We start from the raw sequence: 13,374 nt of genomic DNA, 5'->3' as shown, positions 1-13,374 counted from the left end.
GATTGGTCTGGTGGTTGCCTCTGTTGCATTCACTGAACACGGGAAATTACAATTCTGCCATCCTCTAGGTAAAGTACGGTTAATGTATTATATTATTGAGGGAGAATTTGTATCCGGGGCTAAAGCCCCGGATGCCTACCCCAGGCGACGCCCATGCCTGTGACATAATCTTCCTGTGCCAGAATAATGCACTTGAATGCATCAAAGCTTTGTGATTGGCCGGCATCACCCCATGTGTCGGGGCGTGGCTGAGGGTCTTCAGTACAGGTGGCAATATCGTCATCTGCCTGCGCTCATCTCTGAAACCAGACCATGTAAACAGGCTGGTGTTTCTTGCGAACAATCTTTAAGAGATGACATGAGCAGCCCTACCAGCTTTTGCCATGGTGGCCTAAACATTTTTATTTGGTCTTAAATTGTAGTTCAACATTTATTTCCTGTTACTTCTGGACCATGACGGTTGGCCAGCCTTCAACGTTTAACTGAGTGGAATATGTTGAATATGTTTTACCAACATGTTGGCTATATGTTAAGGAGTTTTCAGTAGGTTGTGACAGTGCACTGTAACATGTTTGATTTCATTTATTTTGGTCTAATTTATTTTTATTTATCATATTAATAATATATGTTTAGTATGGTTTTGGAAGTGTGCTCCAACACATTTGTTGATCTTGTTTATTGGTAAAATATTATTTGTTTTAAAGTTCAATAAATGGTCAATGAATAATCGTCAAAATAATCGTGATATCAATTATTGACCAAATAATCGTGATTATGATTTTTGCCATAATCGCACAGCCCTACTGGAAATAACTGCAACTCCATTAGCCTGTATGCTCTGCAGAGACTGCCTTCTTCATGTCCTGAATTGCAGCTGATGTTTTAAGGCGAGACACCCCAGGTGAATAGGGTAATTTTTTTAACTTAAAAGTATCAGCTAAAAATGTCTCCAGTTAATTACTTACAATAAGGCAATTGTTTTTTGTATTACAAGTTTTCTGAAATAGCATGTTTAAATATGCAAATTATCCATTATCTCATTAAATATGCACATATTTTAACACATTTCAGGAATCGAAATCTGAACTTTGGATATAGCCAGATTCAAAACTCTTGTTTCATTTTGTAGTCATATTAGTATCTAAGGCTTTTACAGAAGGGATATTGGATATCTCTTTTTATCATTCCATAAATCAGAAAATACTGTCAACAGCCCTAAAATATCCATTTTCGCCATGTTTTTAGGTATACAATGTTGTATAATTCAGGCTATGAATGATATATGAAGAAACCCTTCTGTAAAAGCCTTCATAATATTGATAGGAATATAACTGGAAGGTTTGGTGTATGTAAGTGCTACTGAAGTTGAAATTTCGAACTCAGAGTAGGAGAAAAAACTCATTTTGAGAAAAGGACCTTTAAAGATTGCAGTGAGGCGCTAGCTAAACCCTCCTGTTCTTTGGATGACAGCTTGCGCCTCGACGCACTCCGTGAAGGTATTTCATGTTCGGAGTCATTTGTGTTTTGTATAACCTTGCTTCGTGCAAGTGACAATTGTTGTCGTCTTCTCTGTGAATGTTTTTTTCCCCGTTCTTTTGCTATTTTGATATTTCAATTTCTAGCGGAAAGCTAACCAGGAAGTGTTTTAGCACACCACGTGACGCATCTGAACGAATCACGTTGTCAGAAATTTACACCAGCCAATGAGATTTTGTTTCTTGGTTTAAGACCCCTTTGTGCTTTCACGATTGGTTGCTGATACAAAGGAAATGACCATATTTGGATCCGATGAGATTGTTCCTCCATCCAAGCCCCCTCCTCCCCCCCGGATGTTAGATGGCGGTCTGATCTACGACGTCAACAAACTGGGAGGAAGAGATGAGAGATGAGGCTGCTGTATGTTTTGTAATGTGTGACATTTGACCCCTGATGTGTGTTAGTGTTAAGATGGACTTTTATTAATCCCTCGTGGGGAAATTGTTTCTCTGCATTTGACCCATCCTAGTGTTAGGAGCAGTGTGCTGCCATTTGGAACGGCGCCCGTGGAAGCAGTGTAGGGCGATGGTGCCTTGCTCAGGGACACCTCGGTAGTGTCCTCTCACATGAAGAAGATGATCATCATCCTGCTGCTCCTCTTCCTCGCCTCCTGTGTCTCTGGTTAGTTTACTCCTTTATTTCCCACTCGGACCAAATACAAAAATGTTTATACAGTTGCATGTTTATGGAAGAGGTTTAGGGATAAGAGGAAACAACATTTTTTATTTAATTTGCATTTCTTAAACAAAGAAACACTTTTAGTATTTGTACAAACGCTAGTAGTCTTAATTTATTGTAAAAATAAAACATCAACCTTTTTATAAGTTATGCACGGCTCTTGTGTTCCTTTGCTTCCAGCCCTGAAGCATTTTATATATGTGAATGTGACTCAGACGTCCTATCAGGCAGAGGAGAACCAGAACATCACCCTGGAGTGGACCTTCAGCACCAGAAGAGACACTTCACTCAGATCCATTTCTACCTTCTGTTACCTTTATACTGAGGACCGAACCTCAGTCCTGTTTCATCTAAATGAAGGAGTTGAATCCCCAGAGTCTCAGGATCCTCAGTTTGCAGGACGACTCCAGTGGGACAAAGACGTCCTCACAGAAGGACGCCTCACACTTCATGTCTCCAGACTCAGGACCAGTGACTCTGGATTTTATCAGTGTGACATACTCGTCATACCTGATGGGAGTAACTCGAACAGATGCTCCCTCAACGTCACTGGTGAGTCGGCTCTGCAAATATTTGTTATTAAGTTGAAGTTGGGAGTTTGGAACGAACCAGAGACTCCAAACACAGGAAGTCGGGGACGGATTGGCCTCTACTTCACACTGGGACATTGAGATGTTTGTTATGGTACCGCTGTACTATTTTTGCTGCTTCTTCTGAATATTGTTCCGTAAATAATTACATATGTTTTTTGTAGAAGCAAAACCCAACAGCACATTGAAGACAGAATTACAAACTCCAGATCCAAACCAAGAGACGGATGTTAAAGGTGAGGAAAATAACTAAGTCTTAAAGGTCCCATGACATGGCCATTTCTACTGATCATAGCTCCATTGTTGAGTCGACTAGAATAGATTTATACTGTTCAATGTTCCAAACTCACATTGGTTTCTCACAGCATCTCTGTAGAGTCTGTGTATTCACTCTCTGTCCTACACGGCTTGTTGGAGCTCCTGCCCCCCCCCCCCTATGAGCCCACTGTGCTCTGATGTGTGCTGTTACACTGTCCGCCCTTTGAGGCTCGAGGGGCCGACTGTGTGTGTGTGTGTGGTGTGTGGTGTGTGGTGTGTGTGTGTGTGTGTGTGGTGTGTGTGTGTGTTGTGTGTGTGTGTGTGTGTGTGTGTGTGTGTGTGTGTGTGTGTGTGTGTGTGTGTGTGTGTGTGGTGTGTGTGTGTGTGGTGTGTGTGTGTGTGTGTGTGTGTGTGTGTGTGTGTGTGTGTGTGTGTGTGTGTGTGTGTGTGTGTGTGTGTGTGTGTGTGTGTGTGTGTGTGTGTGTGTGTGTGTGTGTGTGTGTGTGTACGTACTGAATATCTCTCTGTTTTCCTTGTCTCCACATCAGTTGGTCAGCCTCCACTGCGGGCCCTGGTTCTCTCCGTCTGCATCGTACTCGTCATGGTAGTTGTTGGGTTTGGAGTTACACACTTCCTTTTAAAACGATGTGTACGTGAGAAGGAAACCAAAGTTGTATCATTTGATGAAACCAATTCCTGCTTCGCTGCTCAAAGTGGATTTGAAGAAGGAATCTAGAAGACAGGTTTGTGGAAAGAAGAACATCCTGTTAGAGGAACTTTAAATCTCTGGACAGACGATCAGTCACTACATTAGAGGACATTGACTTCATGGCAGCGCTGCTCTAAGTGTGTTTAACTTTAGTCCACTGACAAAAGGAATGATATTTGTGAAGATTTTCTTTTGCACTCAAACCTTTATGTCCGTCGTCCTCTTCTTGCCTGAAGGAGTGTACCTTTACAATTATACATGTTTGTTTACTATATTGTCCCACAGATGCCTGTTGCACTGAATGATTGTGGGTTCAAACTTCCTCGTCTAACAAGTTTTTGCACTTAAATGAAACTAAGTTAAATCAGGTTGCACCTCACATCAACAAGTGACACTGACTTTTATCCACCCCATAATAACACTATGCATTACGTTAATACACATCATGCTCAGTTTTAAATGTTTAAATCCTGCACATCATGCTACCTCTTTGAAAGCAGCACAACTGTCCACTTTAATGCAGTATATTGTCATATTTTACTGCATTCAGTTTCCCACATTATTATAGTTTGTGTAAATATTGTCTTTAATTATTTCTGGTTACGTGTTCTTCTTTCTGTCTTTGAATGCAGCATTTACACCAAAGCTAATTCTCAGTGACGTGCGGTGAGGTTCATGGCTGGTGAGGCACGGACTCTTTCAGAGTCACATTTACAAATATTATATTCTGACCTTAATCGAAATATTCTGTTATTTTCAAAAGCTTTTTTAGTCTGATGTTTCGATTCATTTCAAACAGACCGTTCAACAAAAGGATACCCAACATCTAAATATTGGATTGTTCTTTCTTAGTAAGAACCCATTTTCATTACAATTGTGGTCTCACCTTGACTTGAAGATGAAGTCCATGCTCTCCTTCTGGACAACAATCTCTATTACTTTTTTGTAAAAGTCCTCCTTATCTTCCTCTAGTTTCAAAAGTCTAGCTTGTTGTTTGCGTCTGGTCTACCGTCCCTGCGTATAATAACAGTAGCAACAAGGACCTGTGGGCTCACGTGCGCCCCCTTCAGTGCGGCAGAGGTTATGGCTGCCTCTCCTGGTGCTTTTTTCATTGCCGTTGTACGATGAGACCAGCGGGCCTAAATATCATATATACGTGAAATAAGTTATTTAGAGACTATGGATGGCGAGGATAAATGTAATAAAGGGATCTACAAACATTACATTGGTGACATACAGTGAGATGGTGCAGGCATGCGCTTAGGGCCCACTTTCCAGCCAGTTTCTGTGAGGTGACGCATTCTGAGGTGAGGCAGATCTCATCTGTGCCTCACCTCACCCCACAGTAACTGGCTTGAGCGCGCTCACAAAATAAGTGCCCGCGCTAAATTAGTGCCCGCGCTCCAGCCAGTTACTTTGGGCTTACGAGAGGCAGAGCTCGTCCCTGCCTCACTCCTCATCGCTCCCATGTAGTTGTAGCGGAGCTCGGCAAATTTGCTGATTTTGACTATAAAAAGCGATTGGAATCAAACATAAATCACACTTACAACACAGATCAGTGGAGACATTTTATTATTATTACTATTTAGTTTTTCTTTAGTTGTTTTTCCGTTACATTGGAGTATGACAGGTGAGGCTCTCCCCTGACTGCCCTGACTGCACGTCGCTGTTCGTTAGATTATTCCCTCTTTTAGTTTCCGCTGTGAAGATGCAACAGAACGTTTCATGAAGCGAGGATCACTTTTAAATAAGAAAGTAAATAACAACACTTAACGTAGATGTCATTCAAGATTCAAATATGCATACTTAAGACAAAGAAATAAATATATACAATCGTGCAAGCGACTTTACGCTGCTTGTAAAATGCATGAATTGGCGAAAATGTACATATTATTCCTTTAATTATATTGTATTTTGTGTATATTATTGTAAATATTCAATTGAATTGTTAACTTTATACAAGTAGATGTTTAAAATAGCTCTATATTTGCTCTTTTTGTACAGCTTAATTCCAAAGCAGATTCCTTGACACTCACTCTGATAATAAATAGAATAGATACTGTAATGATATATAGTCTACTCACCGAGCACCGTGCACAGTGTGGTGAGCTCCATGCTGACTGGCTGACTCTCATCATACAGTCACAGTGTTATTGAGAGGCAGCAGCTTCCTGCTTCTCTCTCACCTCACATGTGTGAAATATGTCACAGCCTCCATTCTATCTGTAGTTGTGTTGCATTTATAGAAAAGAAGAACTACAGAAATGTTTATCTTCGCGAGAGGATAATCTGATTTTCAGCATTAACTTTATTATAAAACATCACATTGTAATATTCATATTTTCTCCTTTTTACTGTTAAATAAAAAGGTATATTTTATCTTTTTTTCATTCTTAATATATATATATATTTGTAATCATCTTTTGTTCGATTTTTTGTGGTAGGATTTAAAATATTGATTGTAATATAACTTTTGTATCATGTTTATTGTTGTAGTGAAACCTGATTTAACGAAACCGATCATTGATTTCAAATTACATTGTTTAATTGTTGCTGTGTGACCATCGTAGTTGGTCTCCTTCTAGAAGAAAGAAAAAGGTCAAAGTATTATTAGTTATTTGATGTGATGATCAGCGAAACCCCAGAAAATAATCTGTACTTTCCACCAGCCACAGGACAGGGAATTGTTTAGGTTTTTCACCATAGACTTTCCCCCCAAAAGGGCGGGACCATGACGTAGGGAGTGAAAGTACCCGGAGGTTCTGCTCTCAGCATGGCTCACTAACCCCATTCCAACCCGCCCCCTCCTACAGAGTGAACTCCAGGGTCCCTCAACAGTGTTAATAAATACTTCTGATGTTATAGCTCCTTAGTTTTTGAAACAGTCCCATACAACATATTTATAATTTATTATAATAAAATGGACCCGTTTTCTAGACTAGAGGTATATGATCCTAAGTAAAACAAATATGAGGTAACCATGAAGTTGTAACCATGACGCGAATGGAATGAACGTGTATGTTTACCATGCTAATAAAGCACCTTTGTTTTGTATTATAATTAGGGAGCGGTTTGGAACTGGGCCAAGGAAAGCAAGTGAAACCTGCAGGGCGGGGAGCAGTGACGCAGGGACGCAGTGACGCTATATAAAGACGTAGTGGAAACACATGCTTCATTCATTCATTTATTCATTGAGTGGAAGTGGAGCTACTTTCTACTTTGAGACTTTAAACAGAGAGGTTTTATGGTTCACTTCGGGGTTTTCGTGCTGGGCTTCTCTTTGGCTTTCTGGAGCTTCACGGCAGCTCACACAGAGGATAAAGGTAAGCTCCATTTGTTGTTTCGCTTGTTATTCATTCAAACGGCTGTCAGAAGATCACTTTTAAAAACCACACAAACCGACATATATCGCTAAACTCAAAGAGTCAAACAGCGTCTGTGAGTGGGGAACGGACAGTTACATGTTTTATAAGTAAATTTGTTATATCATTTTAAGTTTCTCTTATCGACTCTAACCGCTCCTCTTTCCTTTTAAAGGGACCCGCGTGGAAAAATATGTATGTGCGTGCAGACTTATCACGTTGTCATATTTTCATTATATCTCCGAATTTTGTTGATGTGATTTTATTTCTATGTTATTATGCTAACAGTAAATACATACCAGAGCCTATAATAAGTAAAAGTCCTCACTCATTGAGAGTGGTACTGAAGTAAAAGTATTTAAGTATCTTCATGAAAAAGTACAAAGAGTAAAAGTACTCATGCTGTAATAATATCTGACTCATCTCCAGGTCATACAGGGACTGTTTAATGAAGGCTGATTCAATATCTGACTCACAGCAGAATCAGTCTAGACTATTCTAGACTGATTTCAAGACTCAAGAGATCATGTCTTTCCCTGAGGGGGTGTTAACAATAATTAGACCTGACGTAGTGTTTATTTTCAAACTTAAACCTTTGGAGCCCGTCCAACATGTTATCTGATAAGCAGGACGGTTAAACTGGCGGGAAGATCAGCCACTGAGCCACAGCCTCGCAGTATGCCAACAAAACACAGTCCAGACTCAACTCATGCTATATCTTAGTTTTGTGACCAGAAATCAACCACTTGAAAATGTTTTTGTTCTGCTTCTTAAATATGAACATTATCTGCACAAATCCAATGGAGAAATCCCATTGGACCAGGGAGATGCTGCCTCCAGAGATACTTCATCCTTGCCCCGCTGTATTTAGCAGAAAGATTATAGTTAATCAAAAATACGACTTGACTCCTATTTTTTAAGGTTTATAGTTCCCCTCTGTGTTTTGGATTGTGATGGGTCAGACGCTGAGAGATGTCACGTACAATGTGTTGAAGTGCTAGCCAATAGGAGCACGAGTGTTGCAATGTGATGTCACCATGTTCCTTAACTCCGGGGTTTTAGCCTTTGCAGACCATTTACATGCACACAAACCTGTAACAAACTACAGGAGAGGGAAAACCCCAGAAAGCAGAATTTTTTAAAACGATACAATTCCTAAGGTTTTGTTATAAAAGTCTCCCTGGTCCCCGGCTTGAGCTTCAACATCAGGATCCATGTATCTGTGATCCTCTCCAGAATGGAAGCAGTCATCATGCACACAGCTACAGTTGGGATACCTTTGTTATCATGTGGACTCTCACATTGGAGGAGGACATTCAGTATTTTCACAACAGGTTTATATTTCCCCTCTGTGTTTTTCAGGGCGTCATCTGATTGGACCAGGACAGCCAATCGAGGCCTCTGTGGGCGATGACGTAATCCTCCCGTGTTCTGTGTCGCCCGACTACAACGTTGAGGATCTGACGGTGGAGTGGTCCCTTCCCGACCTGAAGCCCGACCCCTCGGACCGCCTCAGTCGCGTCGACTACGTCTTTGTGTACCGGAGGAGGAGAGAGGAAGTGGACATGAAGCTGCAGGAGTTCATCGGGAGGACGGAGCTGTTCGAGGACGAGCTGAAGGTCGGAAACATCTCGTTAAAGATCAGCAACGTGACGCTCGCTGACGCCGGAAAATACCGATGTTTCATCCCAAAGTTAGAGGGCGGCGTGAAGGAGGCGGTCGTACGACTCGTTGTTGGTGAGAAGATTGTTTGTAATGTTAGCGCTGAACTATTTGTGTTTCTTCTTATTAATATATATAAAGACATATACATGTGTCTGTTGATTGTGTGTATAGGATATATATAATTGTATTCGGGATTGTGGGAAGCGGTATTTCGATGTCTCTGTCTGCACACAAAGCGAAAGATTGACCATAAAGTTGACTTTGATATTGTTCTGTAAATAATAACACATGTTTTTGTTTTGTTTAGAACCCAGAGCCAACAGCACGTTGACGACAGAAACACAAACGAATTCTCAAACTCCAGATCCAAACCAAGAGACGGATGTTAAAGGTGAGGGAAAAACTAAGTCTTCAAATAAACGAAAAGGAACAAAATGATGAAAAAATGATTTTGTGTTTTAGCCGTTACTGAATATCTCTCTGTTTTCCTTGTCTCCACATCAGTTGGTCAGCCTCCACTGTGGGCCCTGGTTCTCTCCGTCTGCATCGTACTCGTCATGGTAGTTGTTGGGTTTGGAGTTGCACATTTCCTTTTAAAACGATGTGTACATGAGAAGGAAACCAAACGTTGTATCATTTGATGAAACCAATTCCTGCTTCGCTGCTCAAAGACAAGGCAAGTTTATTTATATAGCACTTTTCAACACAAGGCAATTCAAAGTGCTTTACAAAAAATGAAAGAGATTAAGAAGATGGCATTTAAAATCAGTCATTAAAAAGAAAAGCTAATAAAATAAACATTAAAAGAAAAAGTACATGGATAAAAGTTACAGTGCAGTTTAAGATATGAATAGTTCAATTAAAAGCAGCGACAAAAAGAAAAGTCTTCTTGCTGGATTTGAAAGTAGTCAGAGTTGCAGCGGACCTGCAGGTTTCTGGGAGTTTGTTCCAGATGTTTGGAGCATAATAACTGAACGCTGCTTCTCCATGTTTAGTTCTGACTCTGGGGACAGAAAGCTGACCAGTCCCTGAAGACCTGAGAGATCTGGATGCTTCATCATTTAGCAGGAAGTCAAAAATGTATTTTGGGCCTAAACCATTCAGTGCTTTATAAACCAGCAGCAGTATTTAGAAATCTATTCTTTGACACACAGGAAGCCAGTGTAAAGACTTCAGAACAGGAGTGATGTGATCCACTTTCTTAGTGTCAGTGAGGATTCGAGCAGCGGCGTTCTGAATCAGCTGCAGCTTCCTAATAGATGTTTTAGTGAGACCTGTGAAGACACCATTGCAGTAGTCGAGTCTACTGAAGATAAAAGCATGGACAAGTTTTTCCAGATCCTGCTGTGACATTAGTCTTTTAATCCTAGATATATTCTTTAGGTGATAGTAGGCTGATTTAGTAACTGTTTTAATGTGACTGTTGAAACTCAGGTCAGAGTCCATGACTACACCTAGATTTCTGGTTCTATCTGTTGTTTTGAACATTGCAGACTGAAGCTCAGCGCTAACTTTTATACGTTCTGCCTTGGCTCCAAAAACCATTACCTCAGTTTTGTCTGTTTTAATTGGAGAAAGTTCTGACACATCCAGTCATTGATTTGTTCAATGCACTTACTCAGTGTTTGAATTGGAGCATAGTCTCCTGGTGAAATTGTGGATTTGAAGAAGGAATCTAGAAGACAGGTATGTGGGAAGAAGAACATCCTGTTAGAGGAACTTTAAATCTCTGGACAGACGATCAGTCACTACATTAGAGGACATCGACTTCATGGCAGCGCTGCTCTAAGTGTGTTTAACTTTAGTCCACTGACAAAAGGAATGATATTTGTGAAGATTTTCTTTTGCCCTCAAACCTTTATGTCCGTCGTCCTCTTCTTGCCTGAAGGAGTGTTCCTTTACAAATATACATGTTTGTTTACTATATTGTCCCACAGATGCCTGTTGCACTGAATGATTGTGGGTTCAAACTTCCTCGTCTAACAAGTTTTGCACTTAAACTGAATTGAACCAGGGTGCACCTCACCAAGTACTTCTAAAGTAGGGTTTAGCATTCAACGCTAGCTTCTGTTAAACATAGCTTGCTGAAATCTCTGCCTTTTGATTGGTGTTTATTAACGAACATAACACACCTCCAAAAGCAGTAATCTATGTTGAGACAATTCGAAAATATTGTGAATGATTAAGACGATACTAAATGTACATCATTCAAGTGACGCTATGAATGTTTAAAAAGAAAGGAACAATTTAAATGTGAATTTGGTTGCTGTTATTACATGTATTAATGTGCAGCAAGAAGGAGAGCAAACGTTATATGGAAATCATTTCAAATGTTGATTTAAATTTGGAGTAACTTTTGTTTGTATGATTGAAAGAATCGGCTAAGAGTTGTCTAATTGAGGACACCCGATAAATGGACTAAACACGATTTAAAACCACCTTTAATCTGTTATAATTCTGTTATGTTATTCTAACTCATTCTTAGCAACCCATTTCTATCAAATAAAGTCTAAGTTTTCACGGTGCGACCTGATTTAGTAAATCAGTGATGAAGCCAAATCCAGACTTGAAGAATATTCTGTTTTTTTAAGGTTATTTATTATTTTTTACGGTCTTACTTACAACCAGAGGAAACGGATGTCCCGTCCTATCGAAGCGGATTATATTCTGTAAAAGTGTGAATATGTTGTTTTTTTAGGATGTGTTGTTCTGCTGTTTTGTATTTCTTGTATACAGACTGATTGTAAAACCATTCGGAAGGCATTTAGTGAATGAAAAAGCAGGTTCCGCACTCTGTTCATGGTGAAGACATGCTTCAGTTGAATGTGTCTCCTCTGTTCTGTTTTAGCACTGAATGAAAAAGAAACGGTGGATTTGAAAGGAGAAATGTTTGTTCCTCTCGGGTCTTCAGAAGTGTTTAAACTGCATGCATGCTGCAAATAAACACTTGTTTGAACACTACAGTGTGTCTGCTGAGTCTTTACATAAACGTTGAGTGACACTGACTTTTATCCATCCCATAATAACACTATGCATTACGTTAATGCGCATCATGGGAACGACATCTTGTTGTTTTTTAAATGTGTAAACCCTGAACATCTCTGCTCCATGCTTTGGAATCAGCACAACTCTCCACTTAAATACTGAATATTGTCACTTTATTATATTTTACTGCATTCAGTTCCCCACATTATTATATTTTGTGTAAATATTGTCTTTATTAATGTTTGGTAATGTATTCTTCTTTCTGTGTCTTTGAATGCAGCACTTATACCAAAGGTAATTCCTCGTGTAAATACTTAACACAAAAACTAAGGACATTTGAGTTTGGTAGATAATGTCTTTGTTGTAACAAAGCTTTTTTGCAATACATCTTTTACTGTTGGAAAGCCTGTTATCTTACCTTTCCAATGGTACCACATTGTGAGGAACAAGCATTTTTGGGATGAGCAGCAGAGTGGAGTCTGTGGGTTACGCCCAGGACAAATGTGACAAATCTCTTCTGCCAATGCCAAACAGTGGCCACTCCCCGGTCTCTACAGCGGCCATTATTATGTAGGGTTGCGTTCCAATAGTCCATTTAGCTTAGGAACCTTCCTAACGGAGTGAAATGACCCGGAAGTACGTCACTGGCAGCCATGATAAGTGCCGTTCCAATTCTCCAAATGAAAGGAAAGGAGGTTTCAAACTTCCTTTATAACCTCCTTTAGCTTAGGAACCACTGGACCTCCCTCACCGAAAGGAGAGGAGAAAATGCTGCCCCACAATGCATTGCAGCCGCAGCATTTGCCGTCACTCAACAGTCGGCCGTTCACGGAAACAACCGATTATGACCGAGAAATTATATCATGAAAGTTACGGTGCTTATTAAGCATTTTAAAACGTAGGTGGTAAGTTGCCAAAGTGCTTTGTTCTGAACGTTCATCAGTATTATAATCAAAGAGAGAAATATGAACGTTAGTTTTTACTGAAATGATCAAATAAAGTCAACATCTCACAGTCTTTACTGAGCTGTGGGGGGTTTGTTCAACTTTTAAAAGATGTTTGAATGGTGATATACACAGTGATAGATGTTAAGGACTAACGTTTATAATAAATACATTTGTATTGATTTTAAGATATTTTCATACAATCATACGTATTGGGATCATTTGTATTAATGTGGACCGGAGGGAGAGGGTGACGAGCAGAAGTTTCACTTTCCTTGTTTATTTCAATTCCAACTTTAGTCCTGAATAATATGTTTCTCTGTTGTCCCCGTTCATAAAGCATAAAGCAACAGCATCCGAGCACAGAGTCTCTAGATGAGTTTACAGGAGTCCCTCGTTCTTATTGAACATCCATGTTGTAGTCATAAACACGTCGGATAGTGAAAGTGCATTCGGATTCTCTAAAGTACCGCGGTCTCTTCTCCTAAGTCCTTTTGAATTCTCCTATCCACTATCCCTTAACCCCGTGACGTTTCACTCAGAGGTCAAGGAATAGGAGATAGGGTTAGAATTTAGGAGCTGATTTTTGGATTATCGGAACGCAACCCAGGACTGCCTTCCCCTTCCGTTCTGCCTTCCCCTTCCGT

General features: G+C 40.0%; 1 protein-coding gene across 4 annotated transcripts in view; it reads left to right on the top strand.

Moving 5' to 3' along the window:
- LOC117550341 overlaps positions 1–13,374 on the top strand; it is a 28,262-nt gene that overhangs the window by 6,933 nt on the left and 7,955 nt on the right. For 2 of the 4 annotated variants that reach the window (XM_034222741.1, XM_034222742.1), the window contains exons 2-6: positions 2,006–2,157; positions 2,395–2,766; positions 2,969–3,040; positions 8,496–8,870; positions 9,106–9,189. In XM_034222741.1, coding sequence (XP_034078632.1) covers positions 2,103–2,157; positions 2,395–2,766; positions 2,969–3,040; positions 8,496–8,870; positions 9,106–9,189 — 958 coding nt within the window. In that variant the 5' untranslated portion in view covers positions 2,006–2,102. Of the gene's footprint in view, positions 1–1,479; positions 1,897–2,005; positions 2,158–2,394; positions 2,767–2,968; positions 3,041–8,495; positions 8,871–9,105; positions 9,190–9,302; positions 9,533–13,374 lie in introns of those variants that run through there. The other 2 variants (XM_034222743.1, XM_034222740.1) reach the window with 2 other exon arrangements.

Source organism: Gymnodraco acuticeps, unplaced genomic scaffold, assembly GCF_902827175.1.
Source record: "Gymnodraco acuticeps unplaced genomic scaffold, fGymAcu1.1, whole genome shotgun sequence".
Taxonomy (NCBI): domain Eukaryota; kingdom Metazoa; phylum Chordata; class Actinopteri; order Perciformes; family Bathydraconidae; genus Gymnodraco; species Gymnodraco acuticeps.
Note: the sequence above shows the minus strand (reverse complement) of the source record. Positions and strands in the feature narration are given on the sequence as shown.